This window comes from Corythoichthys intestinalis, chromosome 6, assembly GCF_030265065.1.
Source record: "Corythoichthys intestinalis isolate RoL2023-P3 chromosome 6, ASM3026506v1, whole genome shotgun sequence".
NCBI classification, from domain to species: domain Eukaryota; kingdom Metazoa; phylum Chordata; class Actinopteri; order Syngnathiformes; family Syngnathidae; genus Corythoichthys; species Corythoichthys intestinalis.
Window position 1 is genome coordinate 29,796,119 of NC_080400.1, and position 19,794 is coordinate 29,815,912.

Consider the following 19,794-nt stretch of genomic DNA (forward strand, 5'->3'; position numbering starts at 1 on the left):
ATCCCCCCATGTCCCATGCCATTGGCTGTGTGAGCCCAGGGTGATCATGGGACACGTAGTCTAAATAAAACAACCGGCGACTCGAAAGCCGGTTCGCAGTAATTTTAGTGGGAAAGTGGCAAACATACACATCGCTGTGTCTATCTATTTATCTATCTATCAATCGCATAGGCAACGCATATGAGGCAGAGACACTGTTCAAGTGGGGTTGCCGTATTTTGCTGTCGAAAATAGCAGCCGATTTGCGCATGTGCATGAGATCAGGAAGTAACTTACCTCGTTTTCAGTTCCGTATTTCTCGTTGTAATCTTATTCTAGAAACCCTTTTAAGAAGATGGCTAAAAGGAAAAAAAGACGAGGATTATCATACTTTTCAGCAGGAATGGACAGAGGAATTTGCCTTTGAAGAGAGTTTTCGACGATTTTTCGGAAAGACAAGATAATTAAACGGATAAAAGACATGCGTCTGTTGGCAAGAACTGCTCACGATCTGATGAACAAATGATGTCAAATCAAACTGAGGCAACGCAAGTGAAGGACATAAATGCGGCACCGTTTTTTCTCTCGTTTTGGATGAGTCAACAGACGTAAGCAGTTTATCCCAGTTCAGTGTGATCGCAAGGTTTTGACTATGAAAGGGACAACAAGAGGGTAGGATTTATTCAAATCCTTCACTGAGTTCTCAAGGAAAAAATCTACCGATGGATAAACTTGTTTCAGTGTGCACTGATGGTGCTTCGTGCATGGTGGCAAAAAACAGGATTCGTGGCGCTTCTTCGTGAACATGAAAAGTAGGGCTGCAGCTATCGATTATTTTAGTAGTCGATTAATCGACTACTAATTATTTCGAATAATCAAGTAACTGGATAAGGAACATGAAAAATTACAATACCTGATCTGTGTCTCAAATGGTATAAAAAATAAATGAGGATCTATGTACAACAAAAAAACAATTGGCTAACTTACATAGCAAAAGTACGCTAGCTTAAATGCTATAAAATGCTAACTTTTTTTCCCAATGCCCTTAATAAATCGTTCAGACACATATTCCCACAAAAAAACAGCTAAATATACTTATAAACTAAATTTTGAATGCATTAAAAACATGATCTCAAACAACATTTTAGCTTATGTTGGTCTTAACAGGGAGCAGGTGGACTCAGCCATGTGAAATGAGGCAGACCAGAGAGCATTGTATCCACCCAAATCAATAAAAGTAAAAGCAAACACTTTCAAAATAAACCATTACAACCCCACTTTAATTACACGAATACTCGAAGCAGCAAAATTTAATTCAAATCTTTTTTTTTTCGAATCAAATACTCGAGTTAATCGATTAATCGTTGCAGCACTAATGAAAATAGACACATCCTAAGTTTCTCAGTGCTTGCATGAAGCTTAACCCCACCAAGTATCAACCAGACTACAAAGCCATCAGCAAAACCATGCAGCACCAGAAGTCACATTAATGGTAAGAAATACTCATCATTGATTAGCAACAGTGTTATTAAAAAGAATTCATAAACTTATTGTTTTTTAAAATTGTTGAAATTGCATAAAATGTACACATTACTTGTTTTTTTTTTATTTTAAACATATTGTATGGTTCTCATGGAATTACTTTTAAAAATATGTGGTGTTCATGGCTCTCTCAGCCAAAAAGGTCCACGACCCCGATTTATACTATTAAATGATTTTCTATTCTTTTTGTCTTTATTTCTAAATGTGTCTGCTAACTTTATTTTTCTTTTGATGTGGCCTTTTACATTGTTTTCTAATTTATTGTGTATTTATGTCTTAAAAAACAACATTTTTGCAGTGTGCACAGGTGGAGTGGGGACCCCAGGAATATCTTGCATGGAGCCCTAAGAGACCCCATCAAAGCCACTGACAGATACTGTAGAACAGATAGAAAAGTGGTGTCATACTCTTTTTCGCGGACCACATCATTGTAACAGTTTCCCCGGAGGGCTATTATGTCTGCCAACTAGGGCTACATCAGTTAATCAACTAATCGACAACTAATTGATTATCATTAGGGCTCTCAAATGATTAAAATTTTTAATCGAGTTAATCACAGCTTAAAAAATAATTAATCGCAATTCAAACTATGAAATATGCCATATTTTTCTGTAAATTATTGTTGGAATGGAAAGATGAGACACAAGACGGATACAGTATATACAGTACATTCAACATACTGTACCTAAGTACTGTATTTGTTTATTGTAACAATAAATCAACAACGTGGCATTAACATTATTAACATTCTGTTAAAGTGATCCATGGATAGAAAGACTTGTAGTTCTTAAAAGATAGATGTTAGTACAAGTTATAGAAATTTTATATTAAAACCCCTCTTAATGTTTTCATTTTAATAAAAATTGTAAAATTTTCAAACAAAAAATAAACTAGTAGCTCGCCATTGTTGATATAAATAATTACACAATTCTCGTGGTGCTGAAACCCATAAAATCAGTCGCACCCAAGTTCAGCAGAGGGCGACAAAACACCAAAAAACGCAAGTAACAAGTGAACATGACTGAGCGGGGCATGCGTGTTAAATGCGCCAAATATTTTAACGTGATCATTTTTAAAAAATAATTACCGCCCGTTAACGCGATAATTTTGACAGCCGTAATTATCATATCTATCACATTTATTTTGATAGTCCATTTGTCATTGAGAAACATTGTTGACCTAAAAAAATCCAAATCCCCATTTTAAGCATGTCTATAGCGAATATTCAAAGGATTAAATATTTTATTTTAATAAAAAAAATAAAGAAATTACTGTTATTCAAAATTAAAATGTTTAAAAAGCAGTAATTTTACACGGGAAAAAAAATCTTTTTTTTTTTTTTTCATTTAGCTACATTTTTTTAAAAGGGGGAAAAGAGTAAAATAAACAAAGGAGGTATGGGTAAATGTGTTTTCATTTTAATGTAAAAAAAAAAAAAAAATGTGTGTTGGGGGTGCCAGTAAATATTCTATTATTTCTGTAGTGGGAAAAATAAAGTCGATGCACATGATTTCCTTTTGCAGGCCAGATTTGGCCCCCAGGCCATAAGTTTCACATCAGTTGGAAAGATGAGTGTAATTTATCTTTCTGAAGGTGACACCGGTGTCTGAGAATGACTTTGGGAGTTACAACTGCACTGCTTCGAATGAGATGGGAACAGAAGCCAAAGAGTTTGTCCTCATTCAAGCTGGTCAGTCTCAGAAAACGAAAAATCCAATCTAGTATATTCTTCCTTTTTTTCACCCACCTTGTCCTTCATTTTCCCACAGAGGTGCCATCATCTCCATTCATCAATGAGGTCTCACCTTTCTCCACCACCGCTTTCATTCAGTTCGAGGAGCCTGAGTCCACTGGAGGCGTCCCTGTGCTCAAATACAAAGCGTTGTGGAGGATGCAAGACAGGGGCAGCTGGTCGCAAAGGATCTACGAGCTCAAAGATGGTATGATAAAGTGGATTCTTTTCCCTGCTCCATCTGGCCACGTACAGAATTAGCAGGTGTTGCTGCTGTTTGTTCTTTCCCTATTTTGCCCTCTATTTCGCATCCTCTCTGGTGATATTCCATCTGAATCCCAATACAAAAACGTGTAACAAAAATTATACCAAGTTCCCCTGTCATGAATTTACACAACCTAGAAATCAAACAATACAAATTGGAATGTAGTGAAATGTAGCTTTGAGTGTGTACAACTTGGATCCCTACCAACAGTTAGAGGTAAAATATGCACACAGCTTCAGCAATGTAAAACACCCCTGCGTGGTATTAAGCAGTATGTCTTGTAGATAAGATTGGAGAAATACGATCGGTGTGCATCAAAAAGGTTTCTGTTTCATGGATTTACTCTCTGTCCCACTGATTATGAACTTAAACACCATCAGGCACCTTTGGCGAGTTGACCATCACACACCTACGGCCAGACACCAACTACGAAGTCAAGATGTCTGCCATTAACGGAAAAGGGGAAGGTGAAAGCTGTCCTGTTGAGATCTTCAAGACGGAGCCAGTTCGTAAGTTCACCTGGCAAACATGAAAGCTTGACTTATGTGCAAAAATCATTCGCGAAACAGTGAGGTCATGAAGGGTGAACTACTCTACTGTGAGCGATAACTGTAAACAAGTAATTCTTGCATTGCTATTCAAATGTCAAAACTATTATTCCTTGTCCAGCTTTTTTTAAATGCAATTCTTAAAAAAAAAAAAAAAAAAAAAAACAGCCACACTACAACAAAGTTAAAAGTAATCATAATAAGGGTTTCTGTAATAAACCTTAGCTCTCACTGAAACCTTTTTATCTTTATTTTGGACGACTACACTCCATTTTGAATTTCATTCGCATTTCTTGGGCTTCATCAGTTTTATCAGTTACATCACAAACAGAAACTACAGTGGTACCTCTACTTATGAAATTAATTGGTTTTGATGGCTTCCTTCTCTTTCAAGATGGTGCCTAACACCTATCTCACTCTTCGTGACATAAAACTGCAAGGAGACCTGTGCTCTAATGCGGTGGTCCCCAACCTTTTTTGCACCACGGACCGGCGTGATATGGGCTTTTTTTTTATGGACTGGCAATGTATGGCAGAAAAATACAGTAAATGTAAAATAACACCACACCATAAGCTGAATCTACCTTTTTTAAACAGTGGCCTCTCCTAAAACTTCCAAATGTCCTTCGTCGCAGTCATAATATGTTCTTCGTCAATCGTGAAAGATTTCTTGGCTTTAGCATTACGGTTTGCCACGAAGTATGATGCTCTCAGTACATTCCATTCACTTTTGTTGATATGGTGGCCCACACTAATTTTTTCTGTCCTTCGTGCTCGTGCATTTTTGTTTAAAACATCCCAAAGACTTATCCATCCTTCCAGGGTGCTAACTTTTGGCCACATATTATGCTGAGTGGACTTGTTATAGGCTCCTCTTCTGACGCGTTAAGTGGCCTTTACCCCGTAAAAAGCTGTCCAAAGATGTCTGTTTTCCAGTCATCTTCAATAGCATGTGGGCTTTTTATTTCCGGGAGCAAAAATAACAAAAATAATAAAATAGATGTTACCTCCAATTGTTTTCTATGATGACATCCTATCCAGTTTTATTATTATAAGTATTGCCTAATCTGAGCAAAACGACCGGAAGTACCCCATTGCTGAGGTGTGCCGCCCGCAGCACACAGCCAACAGCAGGCAGCTAACGTCACTGTTTACATTGACCGACGCTTGGCTGCTACTGAGGTGTGTGACCACCCCAGTAATGGCCGCCACCACGAGAGGGCAACGTCAACATATTTCTGCTTGGATTAGTCAATAGAGTAGGCAGGCAGATTGGTGTGTCAAGACGCACAAGCCGTAATGCGGTTGTTAATAAATTATTATTTCTGCGGCCCAGTAAAATATGCACCACGGACCGCTACCGGTGGTTGGGGGACCACTGCTCTAATGTGATACTAATGAAGTGAACTGTGTTTGGGCTTAAAAAAAAAAACTCTTCGTGAGACAAAAACGCGAGGACACTTGTGCTCTTTTGGCAAAGATGTCAACCCGCTATAACAACAATACCGTCGCGCCTGTAGTGTTGCCAACTCCGCAGTAAGGAAAGTAGCTATTGGCTGTGATAAAAGTTGCAAGAAGTCGCTAGATGACGTCATCACCTGATTTGCATACCGTATTGGCCCGAATATAAGACGGTGTTTTTTGCATTGAAATAAGACTGAAAAAGTGGGGGTCGTCTTATATTCGGGGTCTAGACATTATACCCATTCACGACGCTAGGTGGCGCTAGATATCATTGACGCAAATGCTGAACTTGACTCCCCAGGCCAAAGCGACCCCTTATGGTTAATGCAGTTATTGCAATTTTGTTGTTTTACCACAATAGATCGGTTTATTTACATTTCAAAAACCGGAAGCCATTCATTTACGAATTTGATTGCACTTTAGTTTACATATTTAAATGTTCAGATACTAAGAATTGAATGAGGCAAAATAACTTGCTTTTTCTCTCAAATCTATTCTTATAATCATTTGTTTCAGATGTACTGTAATTGTTTTCTGTATAAAACTTAATTTTGTGTTCAAAAAGTCTTTTTTTCAAACTTGAGTCTTGAAAAAAAGGGGGTCGTCTCTAGGAATTAATATTTTCCTAGAGGCATGCTGTAACTTGAAAAATCCGTTTGTAGAGACGTTCGTAAGTAGAGGTACCACTGTAGTATTGTATACTGTAATGTACTTTAGATGCCATTATTTATCTGTCAGCCCCCTCTGGAGGCAGGAGAAGACATTAAACAAACTACTAGACTCATTGACAAGGTCTGTAATCAGAGCACTGACCTTGACGATCATCTTCAATAACACAAATGGGAAGTGGATTGTGCGGATGATTGATCACTATTGTGTTTTTCTTTGTCTTAAGATGACGTTTTTGGTTCTTTCTCAGAAGACACAGGTTTGTTCAGTAGTGAGGATTATTAGTGTAGTTAAGAAGCCTGTAGCTAGATTAGTTTGAATTAACTGTATAATTTAACCAAGTGTGTTAGTATTTGTAGACATGTTTTTAAAGCCACTTTTGCATCCCCTGAAAAAAAACATTTATTTGTTCACCTTTCTTCTCTACCAGTGTTCTGTATAAACAGCACCAAAACAGAATACAGAGTAGAAACAGGCTGGCAAGTTTCTGCTTTTTAGGGAGTGTCGGCAGCAAAAACTTTTGCTGGTTCTTGTGTAACAAAGAAAACATGGATAAATGCAAGATCTCCTGTGTCAACTCTGGAGTGATCATAATGCAGCATCAATGTGTCAAAGGTGGCTACATTGACCTAGAACTACATTTTTTCAAACCTGTCCTAAATTATCCAAATAGGAATAATAATGACCGTCCGATTAGCAACCTGTGAATTACCAAATGTCAGAATGATGTATTAAAGCAAATGTTCCATTTCAACAGGCAAACATTGCTCCTCTGGGTTCAGTTTCATGCCACTGACTCTTTGGATTGTTCCCCTAAGCATTGACTCATCACTTTCTCTGAAGTGTGCTAGTTTAAGACGTCTGCTGCCCTTTTCACACACACTAGAGATCCATCTTAGCCTCTGATGCACTGTTACCAACTATTAGCATGCTAGTCACGTGTCCTATGTTTTATTCTTCACGCCTGTTGTTCTTTTCCCCTCCCTTTCAACCATTTATACATGTACAACTCATGCGACTGTTATTCTGCTTGCATGGCATCGTGACGACTGCCCTCCCCTCACGCTGCGCAGAAGGTAAACTTGACGTTGAGACTGATTGCTTTAATCGGCGAATGCCGCTATTAAACACCACATTAATTGCTTTTAAGCGGACATGCGGCAAAGTCGGAGCTAAACGCCATTAATCAATCGAGTAGGCGCCCATCTTGACGAGATTAATTAGAGCCGGTTACCTTGGCGATGTTTATCAGCGTCACTTGAATTGTTATTGAGAGGATGCTACCTGTGGGATGCACCATTATAAATCTAATCTGTACAGAACATTGCAGTGGAACCGCCAAAGTCTCCCAATGTTGGTTGATTTCCAAATTGTAGTAAATTCAAAAGTATTTTTTAGCAAATATTGTCAAGTGGATTGATTGGTTTCAAACACTCCTAATTTTTCATGCAAGTGTAATATAACTTAAATTGCATTACGAGAGAGCAGATATCTGCCCAAGCAGCCAAATTCAAAGTATTGCCATATTCCTGACCCCTGTGACGTTTGACCCTGTCTTTTCATTATGTCACCTAAACTGCAAATTTGAGTTAAATATGCGAATCCGTTATGTTTTTGTGAAATGCCTTTTCTGAACTCTGTGACCTTTGACCTTATTTACACAAAATTTGATCACCTCTTCCATTATACAAACACATCCTGCAAATTTGGTAATAATCCCTTTATTTGTTCTTGAGTTTTCTTGAACACAAGCATATAGAAAAACAGACAGACGTACGTACATAACCAAATAACCATTCAAAATTCATTTTTCCTTTTTGCCATCACAGGTACTTTTCCAGGGTGGCAGTACAAAACACAAAAAAGTCCAAGAAAAAACAATTTTGTTTCACTTTTGAAACTATTTTTTTGGCTGTTCGACTGTAATCAATGCTCATCCTGCAAAAACACAGCTCCCCTTCCGCTATTTGCTCTGGATCTCAATCTGCAGCTTTTAGTATTCACACTGAAAGTGCTTACTAACAAACTCAATGCCTCGTCGTATTCTTGCCCCACGGTCACATGCAGCTTGGAGTGAGTGAGAATAAAAAGCCTAACAACAAAGAACCTTCCGGTCTGTCATCATCTGATTATAAACTCGCTTGTTGGAGCCAAGAGTGATTCATTTAACCTTCAGTATCGAAATCTTGACACCTACTGTAACTAAGTAACATAAACATGCCGTTAAGTGCTAATTTGTTGTGCTGTAAATATTGCAGTCAATGTGGAAAAATCTTTGGAGCCCCAGAATGGGTGGGAGGGTTATATCAGTCAGTCATTTGGATTCCGTTTGACTGCCACTCAGACTGAATCAGACAAGCACGCATCCGTGTGTTATTTAGTAATGAGTGTGACTCCACCATCTGGAGGCAAAGCTACTGAGGAAGGGCCAATGACCTGGAAAGGGCCACGACAACAAAAGCGAGTGCACGCTTTGTAAAACTTTCCACCTTCATCTCCACTTCTAAAAATGAAGCGCTTCCCCTCGCTTAACCCATCCTGCTCATGACAAATTTAATATTTTGTAAAAAAAAAAAATTCTGATCATGTCGCTGTTGCTTCCTCCCTATCTGCAGGTAAGCCAAGTCCTCCTAAACTGGAAGGGGTGCTTCAGCCAATAGGCAACTCCCTGAAAGTCAGCTGGATCAAGCAGGATGACGGTGGATTACCCATCCTCCATTACCTTGTGCGCTTCAAACCAGTGAGTATGGAGTCAAGGGGAAAAAATGGGTAGTCTACTGTAACTACTCTATATACGTATCAGTACACGTATTAGGTGGTCCTGCAAGATGTTGGACATTACTCCGGTTTAAAAACCTAATCATTGCATGGGATTTAACTACTAATATGAGAATTTAGGCCAGGAATGCTAAATGCATCTATGTCACGGGCCACATTGTAGCTATGGTAGACACGATTAATCGACTAATCAGCAACTAATGGATTAACAAGTGCATCAACAATCTTAATAGTTAGTTCAAATTATATCAAATCAATCCAAATCAAAAGCCTTTATTGTCATTTGATGCAGTGCATACAATGAAACTATATGAGTGCGTCTGGTGATCAACGTAAGAAAATTGTGTGGAGACGATGTTGACCTAAATATTATCTGAATCCCTTTTTCAGCCCCTTAATTGCAAAATAAAAATAATTAATAACTTTTCTCTTATTAATTTTTTTCTTTGAAATTTGTATTCATTTTCCCTGTTTTTAAACATTTGTAATAAGACACAAAAATGGTAGAAAAAAAACTCTTATATTAGATTATTATATTTAATATATACTGTATATATTATTATATTTTATATATGGCAGAAAACACTTAGGTGACTTGAAGTTTCGCTCTGAGGCCCCCAATTTGTCCAAATTTCAAAATTGTCCAATTTGCAAGTGTGATACATCATTGGAAAGCTTAAAATGTCAATTTTCTGGTGGAAGAAAATTTTTGAACAGGAGGGCATTTTGGAAAAAAATGTATTTTTTAAACAGCAAAACCCTAACTGGAGGTGAGAGCACGCGAGAGCAGAATTCAAGACGCCATGATTTTAATGAGATATTGTCGCGTACTTGCCTTCTTTCGATCCAAAAACTCCATATACTAGTAGCATGTATCATCGAGTGTCAAGACACAGATGTGAATGGCTACAGCTGGATTTTTTCCGGGATTTTATGGGTGAAACATGGTAATATAACAAGTGTCGTGATGCAGAAATCGCAGGCGTCAAGGAGTAATCGAGATTTTCATTTTCATATATTTACCCTTTTAAACCTTTTTTTTTTTTTTTTTTTTTTAATTTTCTTTGTTTGGATCGATTATTTATCATCTAAAATATTGGGAAAAATGCAACAGTAACGAAAAAAATAAAATTAAGTGATAGTTATGAGTTAGATATCCGTGATTTTTTTACAGACACCAATTTTTTCATTGTGACGTCATTTGTTTAAAACTTTAGAATATGCGAGTAAATAATTTTTTAAAGTCGTTTTTTTTTTTTTTTTTAAACGAAATATTAGACATCAATTAATGGTCCTAAGCTAAAAATGACAGACATTTTGAATAATGAATATAAGGGTAAAGCGGACAAATTAAAAATAGTTCGGGGACTTAATGCGCCATCAATCTGCTATGGTAGCATATAGACATATTGCTCTGTCAGACACAACCATTATTTTGGCTTAAAATACAGCAGTTTGTTTTATAGAGGGGTGCGAGAGAAGAAACTGATTTTTCAGCCTTGTCTGTGTTTTCCGCCATATATACCTATAGATATATATATATGTATGTGTGTGTATATATATACTGGACTGTCTCAGGAAATTAGAATACACAATATTCTAATTTTCTGGGACAGTCCTGTATATTGTTCTATGTAAAGGACGTCAGCCAAGGTCGGCCCCCCACATTTTTACCACGCCAAATCTGGTCCCCTTTGCAAAAAGTTTGGACACCCCTGCTTTAAAAGGTGGATTAATGTACAGGACTGTCTCAGAAAATTAGAATATTGTGTATTCTAATTTTCTGAGACAGTCCAGTATATATATATATATATATATATATATATATATATATATATATATATATATAATTGTTTCAAAAAGGAAAAATAATTATAAATATATTATAAATTATAAAATATTTATGAAATTTCTGCAGTCCCCAATCAGTCATTGAGGACAAATTTGATTTCGGCAAGAAAAGTCGACGTACATAATTGACTCTTACGGGCCAAAAAGTACAAAATGACGTGGCGGGGTGGATCTGTCCCCTGGGGCGTGACGTTGACATCTGTGAGCAAGCCTAATCTTGTCGTCAACCCTAATTTGAAAGCCCAAACACATGTGCCTATAGATTCAGTCATCTCAGTGGAAACCCGAAATCCGCATGCCCAGCGACAGCGACCACGTGACCCTGAGTGGGTTGGAATGGGACACTGACTACGATATTTCCGTGGTGGCCGAGAACCAGAAGGGCAAGTCGCAGAGGGCCAGCATGTCCATGAGGACGTCTGTACAGCCGGCTGTCATGCCAGGTATACTTGCTTTCTTTCTTCCCTCCCTATGAGCTCGCTTACGCTCTAACACTTCAACTAAACACAACAGTGAGGAGGACCACTCAAAGCTCACCTTCTATTTTAGCCCTGAAAGGTAAAAATGATGACTCAATAAATCTGAGGGGCTGGAAAAATAGATTTCCTACTGCGGCGGTGAGGAAAGCATGCTTTTCCGGAACAAGTTTCCGCACTGGAAGGTTTTGACAGCCATCACTAAATGAGGTTGAGCTTGCTCCTGCAGAACGAGGCCAGGCTACTGGAAAACGCCACCCCCTGAATAATCGCAATTTTCTTCAGTCTAACAGTGCAGTGTTTCCTATAGGATTTTTTTCAACAGCGGGTGAAGAAATTAATTTAAATACATTTTAAATTATTTTATAAATAAATTGTAAAGAGTAACATAAATCATCCATATTTTATTCAAAAATTATATTTTTTTAAAAATTCATGGAACATAAATATATTGCAGGCATGAAAATCTCTCACCTTTCGGCGAAATTCGCCGTTTTGAAGTCAAAAAGGATGACCTACGTGAATCGTGTAGATCCGAGGAGAAAACTTTTAAGGGGGGTGGGGGGGTTCGGGTGTAGGCATGTGCCGGTTACCTTCACGGTTTACCATGCTATGAAAACGTGGCGGTTACAAAACCACTAAAATTTTCCGTCATACAGTAGTACGTATTCGTTATTTTTCATGTGTCGAAAATGCAGCCAGAAGTGGCTTGGCGCGGCAGCACTTACCCCTTCCTCTGTTTGATGGTGCGAGTGTAAGTGACGCTATTCCAGCAAACCCAAAAAGAAACACTCCAAACGCAAGGCGTAAATTCTTCAATTTATTGATCTCTCAAATTGTGGTAACTGAAATATACCAAATGAATACATTTAAAACGTTGTACAATCGTATTTTTCCACGTGTGAGTCGCTTCAACAGTTTAGCTTCATGAAAAAGTTCGCCAAAAACAAAACACACATTTTCCTTTCAAATTCAATACACAAAGTTACTAAAAACTTACAAAGACGAATGATAGGCAAGGCTTAGTTAGGAGAGCAACTTCATTGAGGTTAATCACAGCCGCTGAGAGAGAATCAAGTTTGTATGTGGGGAGGAGAAAAAGAGCGTCAAAGATCGCTAATTGCGACAGATGATCTTGTCCTAAGAACAAATTCACGTTCATATTAATGCTAGATATTTTTTTTTAATTAGTTTGAATCATGTTAGAAAGGCAAAGTCAGTGTTCTGAATCTGTTTACATTCCCTTCTTTTGCACTAGTTAATGCTTTCAGCATTTGACCTAATTGTTTATTTGTGATTTATTGTTGTTATTTACGTGTTTATTTGTACTTTAATAACGAATTTAAGTGTTCCAGAATGTTTTTGTGAATTAATAAACGTCACAAAGATTTCATTGCTAAATTAGTTAAAAAAAAAAAAAAAAAAAAAAAAGGGGGGGGGGGGGTAGTTGGCTGACTAATCGGAAGAAGTCGCTCCATATTTCTTCCACACCCTTCTCACCTATTTAACCCCTGACCCACTTTCATGCCTGCATAAGATACTCACAAGTTATGTAACAATAGGGTTATCAATATATTGTGAATGGCTTTTTAAATTTAACCATGGACGAATAGGACGTGCTGAGTGCAGCCAGCACGTATTTTGCAAATTTATATTTGGTGTGGCTTGCCCGTTGCTACTGCAGTTAGTCGATATTCTCCCAGACTGTAGGCATAGATTGTAGCAGACGAAGACGACCCTCTGCCATTGATACTATATAGACAAGTGTCATCACTTGTCGGCCATTTTGCATAAACATTATAGTCAATGGAAAGATTACTTTGAAATAGCTGCAAATTGCAAAATTTTCAAGTGATTTTCCAACGACTTTGCTTTTCATAGTGTATGTCAGAGATACGCAGTAAATTAAAGGCATACTTAAAAGTAATCCAAACTGAATCATAACCACATTAATACGGTTTGCTATAAACTAAATGTTTGTAAATCTTTCTAGAATTCTGTGAGTTATGAGAACTTTAGTGGAGAGAATCCCTTTATGTATTACAATAGAGCCTGCAATGGAAATCCCTCGACGCAAGATGGCTGCCAATTATTTATGCTGTTGACTCCGCCTTTCGACACCTAACATTTTATGTTGTTATATATGACCCCTCCGCTATTGCCATTAGCCAGGAGTAGCTGGTCCGCAAATGACTGAGGGTTTTTATAATTTCTGGTCAAGGACTGATAACGGGTAAGATGTAACAGCTGACTAATCAGGTGGTCCTAACTGAAGCTTGTCCATGCCCCCTGACACCTCTCTACCATTCATCAGACGCCATCTTCCCGCTTTGTGCTTTTTACTTCAATGTGTTGCTGATTTTCCCTCTCTTTACTTTGATGTTTCCACCTTTTGGTTTTTCAGACGACATATTTTCACTTTCTGTCTTCCTCTGTTTTCCCCCACACCCTTCTCTCTTTTTCCCCTTCCATCCTTTTTTCTCCCTCGTCACCCCCTTCCGACGTTCCTGATCTCTGGTCCGCTTCTGGATATTGTCATTCCAGCCACTCAGGGCTCTCCGTCCGTGACGTGCTGTGTGGTCTCACTCATCCTGTCCGTCGTCACCGCATTGCTGCTCTCATAGTTTTGGCGGCTTCCCTTAAAGCGCGCAAGAAGAGCCAAGCTGTCCCTGCGCACACTTTTCAGAAAGCAGACTGTGACAGACGCATGTGTGCGCGTGTGTTGGACGTTGCGACAGAACCAAACCAAAGGCAGTGGAATCCTCTCCCCACCCCGAACCACACAGATTGACAGTGAGACGCGTTAGCCAACATAGACGAGTGACAGTTGGCAGGAACAAATTAGGACAGGGTCTACTTCTCACCTACTAGAATGTTTTACTTTAAACACTGAGTGACTGCTCAACTGTATTGCCCACTGAAGTGTGTCTATATTATGTAAAGATCAACCATTGCATAAACAAAAACTGCTAACAAGAATGAGCCTAATTATGCGATTTGAATAGTGCACATGATGTTTTACAGAGAGTTCTACTTTAATGTGGCACATTTCTTCTGCATGTCAAACTATTTCGTAAACACCTAACCATGTTTTCTATAATGCTAATTGAAGGGTGCTTTGTTTTTTAACACACAGCTGCTCACCTGTTTTAAGATTTTCATATATACAAACACAGTATTTTCAGTCATTCACAACATTTGTTAAAGGGAACCACGGATAGAAAGACTTGTAGTTCTTAAAAGATAAACGTTATTATGAGTTAAAATAATTGGATATTAAAAACATTCTTGATATATGTATATATTTTCAGGTTCAGGTTGTTTTGTTTAAATGCATACAGACAGAACATACTAAAGATGCCTTAAAAAAAATACTTAAACGTAGTGATAATATATAGGGGTGGTTTAAATACGTCACGTGACTAATGTGGTCAACAGATCAACAATTATACCACAAGAAAACACAATGCTTAAAAGTAAAAGAGGGAAACACATGCAAAAAGTATTATGAGGCAATGAAAAGGTAATAAAAGACTCAATTAAACCACAGATAGTAAATACTCGCAGCTTTTAACTCATGTGCACGTGTGTTGGACGTTTCGCCACGTAGAAAGGAATTGCAGAACACCGGTAGTGTTCGTCAAGTGATAGTGACAAACTACGTCATCACCCTGAGCGTCCATTGCGCGCATAAAACATGGCGCCCTTTGTAGGTCAAAACATGTACTAAATATTATAGATTTTTAAATGAATGGTAATATTACATGTGTTTCTAATAACATATTTTAGTAAAAATATGAACAAGTTTGGCTTATTAGAGCCTACAAGTCTTGAAGTCCGAGGTTCCCTTTAATCTTTTATAGGGCGCCCATTTAATGCCATTGTCGGCACTAGTCGTCAAATCCATTTTGACTTGGAGATTCTCAGAGACTCCCAGTCATAACGGATTGCACGTTAATTGCTGTCAATGGCACTGAAAGATGAGAAATAACGGTCAGGATTGAATACTATGAAATTTTTGAACAATAATAAAATCAACTTAACAGTGTTATTGTGGACCATAGAGAGAGTGTATTTCTGTGTTCATGCGTTTTAATTTTGTTTTAACATTTTAATGATTTATAATTTTAATTATGCATAAAAATTAAAAAATAATTCAAAGAAATAATTATAATAATAATACAATTACAATTGAGGCACGGCATCCACATACTGTATGTGGACATCGCATTTTGGGTTATGTAGGGCACACTTTATACTAAATGCTAATGTTGAGGTTCACATGTGTGGACACCATATCGTTTTTTTTTTTTTTTTTTTTGTTCCTTTACATGATTTATTTTATGAATGGCAATAGCATATGTAGATTTTGCCATGCATTGGAAGAGCACACAATGTTTCACCTGATACTTTTACATCACTGGTGCAGAGGAACAACAGATACTTCATTTCTAGAAAATAAATAACTTTCGGGGACTAATTAAGCAGAATAGCATGATGTATATTTTATCGTTGTACTCCTTATGATATTGCAAGTGGTTGCAAATAACTGTTTTACATGAATGTTAAGCTAAATAAACAGTTTTTGGATCAAATATTGAAATATCTAACACCAAATAAATACCAATTTTGAATACATGTTAATGAGGGCTGTTTTGCATCCTACATAAATAAAACACTGCATCAATAACAGGTGAGTTGTTTCGTTTTCCAAATAGTTTATTTAGGGACTAAACCATTGCATGGTGCCCTCTGTTTTCTGCTCACTCTCATCTGTGTCAGACGTGGATGAGGACACGGGGTTCCCCATGGGCGTCATGCTGTGGGCGGGCATTCTGGTGGTGGCGTTCGTGCTGCTGCTCCTGGCAGTGGACGTCACGTGCTACTTTGTCAACAAGTGCGGACTCATCATGTGCCTGTGTGGCAAGTCGGCCTCCAGCACCAAAGGAAAAGACCTTGAAGAGGGCAAGGCTGCATTCATGTATGTATGTCGCCGCACAGTTATCAATGAGCAGGGTTAAGTGAGAGCATGGTTATACAATAACACAATTCAACACCAAATATGTGTTTTTACTAGGGCTGTCAAACGATTACAATTTTTAATCGAGTTAATCACAGCTTAAAAACTAATTAATAGTAATTAATCGCAATTCAAACCATCTATAAAATATGCCATATTTTTCTGTAAATTATTGTTGGAATGGAAATATAAGACAAGAGGGATATATAAATTCAACATACTGTACATAAGTACTATATGTGTTTATTATAACAATAAATCAACAAGATGGCATTAACATTAACATTCTGTTACAGCGATCCATGGATAGAAAGACTTGTAGTTCTTTAAAGATAAATGTTAGTACAAGTTATAGAAATTTTATATTAAAACCCCTCTTAATGTTTTCGTTTTAATAACATTTGTGAAAATTTCAATCAAAAAATAAACTTGTAGCTCGTCATTGTTGATGTCAATAATTACACAATTCTCATGGTGCTGAACCCATAAAATCAGTTGCACCCAAGCGCCAGCAGAGGGCGACAAAACTCCAAAAAACACAAGTAACAAGTGCATGTGACCCTGTGCTGTCATTTTAATCTGTTTCAGTGGGGCATGTGCGTTAATTGCGTCAAATATTTTAACGTGATTAGTTTAAAAAATTAATTGCCGCCCGTTAACGCGATCATTTTGACAGCACTAGTTTTTACACATTTATGTCTTCTCACATGGAGGAGTGTAGGAATGTCTAAAGCTCTTCTGTGAGTTTGTAGAGAAAATTGAGTCACTGGCTTCCATTGACAGCAATAGATGTCTATCACTGTCAATAGCATTGACGGGGTTTATTGGAGTACTGTTTTGACTGGTTTGGATACGTCCTTCCAAAAAAAGAAAAAAAAAAGATTATTAAAGTGGGGGAAGTTTTATAGCTTTATACATTAAGTTAAGCTGGCAACGTGACTTTGTTCATTGTTTTAGACTGGTGATACATACAGCTACTGTATTTTTCTATTTGTTTTATATTCGTGTTGTTGATGCAGTCTTCTACTGCCTCCAAGTGGCCAAAAAGGGTATAATGTGTACAATTATAGGAATAATGACAAAAATATTAAGGGGGAAAACTAAAAATTGAATAATGCATCTTTGCAAATGTAACCCGAGTCTGTACAACAGACAGGTAGCTGAAAACAAAACTACCATGCAAATGCCCGTTTTCAGATAATTTTGCATGTCTGTTATTAAAGAGAACTGTCGTCCCTGCGTTTACATATGTCTATCCCGCAGGAAAGATGAGTCAAAAGAGCCAATTGTGGAGGTCCGGACGGAGGATGAGTGCACAGCCAATCACAACGCAGCAGGCCCAACAGAACCCAACGAAACCACACCTCTCACAGAGCCAGAGTGAGTAAAATCCAGTGGCGCGTAGACTTTTTTTTATTTTTTGTTAATTATTATTTTGCTGCTCTTAAACATTTTCATCAGCTGTTGTACCTTGCACTCCACTTCCAAGAATTCACTTTTCCCTCACCAGGACTAAATTTCAGTAAAGTTCTGGTCATTCTTGAGTGGAGTCCACTGAGAGTGTCGCTTTTCAGGAGTATTTGTTTACTGTGTGGTCATACGAATGTTGAAGCAATACCAGTAGAAGACAGCGAAAGAAAAGCCTCTGTCCTCTTCCGTAAAGCGTACATGACAACACTTTCACTGGTACTGTTTAACGCTTCGAGATGGTTCTGCGTGGTAGTTCTCTGCTGGAATTCTAGCCATCCCAGTCAGGTCTCTTCCATATTGGTGTGTGTGTGGGATGCAACAATACCTTTGATGTGTCCACTCACAGCATGACTGTCATTTCTCCTTGGCTTAATGCTTGCTTTTTTTTGTTGTCGTTTTTTATTTCAGTGGCTTTTGTTGTTTGTGAGGCCGACTAATCCCCTTGCATGCAGCTCAGGCCACCCTTTCTGTGTCGCAGTCACCCTGGTGTCTAGTCTGTGTGTCTCTGTTCTCTCCCTACTCTCTCAGGCTGGCGGCTTTCACCGCTGCCCTGGCATTGGACACGCTTTCTTCTGACACGGCCACGGCCACCATTGACCCCGCTCAGGACAGCCCTTCTAGCGAGACCACCACGCTCACGTGTAGTCTGTCCACCCCGGCCAATGAGCCTGCGCCCACCCCGGCTCCAGCACCCAGCCCGGAGACCAGCGCGGCCCCGCCGACTCCCCCTGTCAGCAGGGCGGCTGTCGAGGCCAAGATTGCGCCGCTGGTCAGCCAGAGAGGAGGTGAGCAGAAGGCCAACGAGGAGGAGAAAAACGAAAGCGACGCACCTCCGGGCACCCCCGAACGGACTCAGAAATCCGGGACGCCCATCCCGCCTAAACGCAGACACTCTCCTAAACTTGCTGCCCTGAGGGCTAAAGCGAGCCCGCCTGTATCTCCGTTGGCCACCGACCCCCCTGTTACTCCCGACTCCAAGAAGCCTGCTCCGAGCCCACCAATTCTTCCCAAAGACCCCAATTCAAACACCGCCTCTGACAAGCCCGTCCAGCCGTCCTCCTCCCATAACTCCCACACTAACCCCACTTCTTCAGCCATCCGTAGTGCTCTAACAGCACCGGATGCAGAAGACTCATCCCCTCTGGTCCTTGACATCCCCACCCCTATCTCCCCCCAGCCTCATACCGATCTCCATGCATCCCCACCACACATGTACGACTTACTCGCCCGCGACATGGGTCTTGATAACGCCACATTCGATTTAGAGCTGAGTAACGGCACGGACAGACACTCGGCCATTCCCGACGATCTAATTAGCTTAGAGAGCCCGCCCGCTGCCCCTTCTCTGCCCAATGGAGACGGAGCAGACCTCCCCCCGCCAGAGGAATCATCAGAGACTCTGACAAAGACCACTCCTCCTGTCAACGATGAGTACGGCTCCCTCTAGAGGTTTATCTCTGTGTGTGCTTGTATGTGTGAGTGAGTAACTTGTGCCTTGTTCATTCATTCACCACCACGTTGCCATTGACCACATATTTAGGGACTACGTTGTAGTGTTATGTACTATAGTCCAGATTTTGACAGGGCAGTACGGTTTTGCTCTTACAAAGCTGAGTTCTGATGACACAAAGGGAGACACTCGTTTTAGAATATCAGACTCAAGTAAGCCTGTCAAGATACAAAAGTGAAACTGAAAATTGGGACACCGGCTAACAAACCTGTGTTGCCTAAAAAAAGAAGAACTACCCATTTTTACTTCCAATTCCCAGAGTTTGTGCTTCCATTCCAAATACGCCCGTATGACCTTACTACCAAACTGAATATTATTTATGCCATCTGACCAGAGAGAGCAAAACTGTGGCTACCACTAATTCCAGTTGTGATCAAGTATGTGGGTAGAGGAAGAAACATGGCAAGATCCTCCAACCCTGAAAACAGATGTTGCATTCAAAAACATTACACTCATCTGTGCTTTTCAGCGAGAACTTGCCAAAGCAGAG

General features: G+C 39.1%; 1 protein-coding gene across 7 annotated transcripts in view; it reads left to right on the forward strand.

The window, feature by feature from the left end:
- ncam1b (neural cell adhesion molecule 1b) overlaps nucleotides 1-19,794 on the forward strand; it is a 109,112-nt gene that overhangs the window by 83,495 nt on the left and 5,823 nt on the right. For 3 of the 7 annotated variants that reach the window (XM_057839188.1, XM_057839190.1, XM_057839191.1), the window contains 8 exons: nucleotides 3,115-3,211; nucleotides 3,291-3,461; nucleotides 3,899-4,027; nucleotides 8,815-8,939; nucleotides 11,091-11,271; nucleotides 16,087-16,285; nucleotides 17,588-17,704; nucleotides 18,323-19,225. In XM_057839188.1, the coding sequence (XP_057695171.1) occupies nucleotides 3,115-3,211; nucleotides 3,291-3,461; nucleotides 3,899-4,027; nucleotides 8,815-8,939; nucleotides 11,091-11,271; nucleotides 16,087-16,285; nucleotides 17,588-17,704; nucleotides 18,323-19,225 (1,922 nt within the window). Of the gene's footprint in view, nucleotides 1-3,114; nucleotides 3,212-3,290; nucleotides 3,462-3,898; nucleotides 4,028-8,814; nucleotides 8,940-11,090; nucleotides 11,272-13,848; nucleotides 16,003-16,086; nucleotides 16,286-17,587; nucleotides 17,705-18,322; nucleotides 19,244-19,794 lie in introns of those variants that run through there. The other 4 variants (XM_057839194.1, XM_057839195.1, XM_057839192.1 and 1 more) reach the window with 3 other exon arrangements.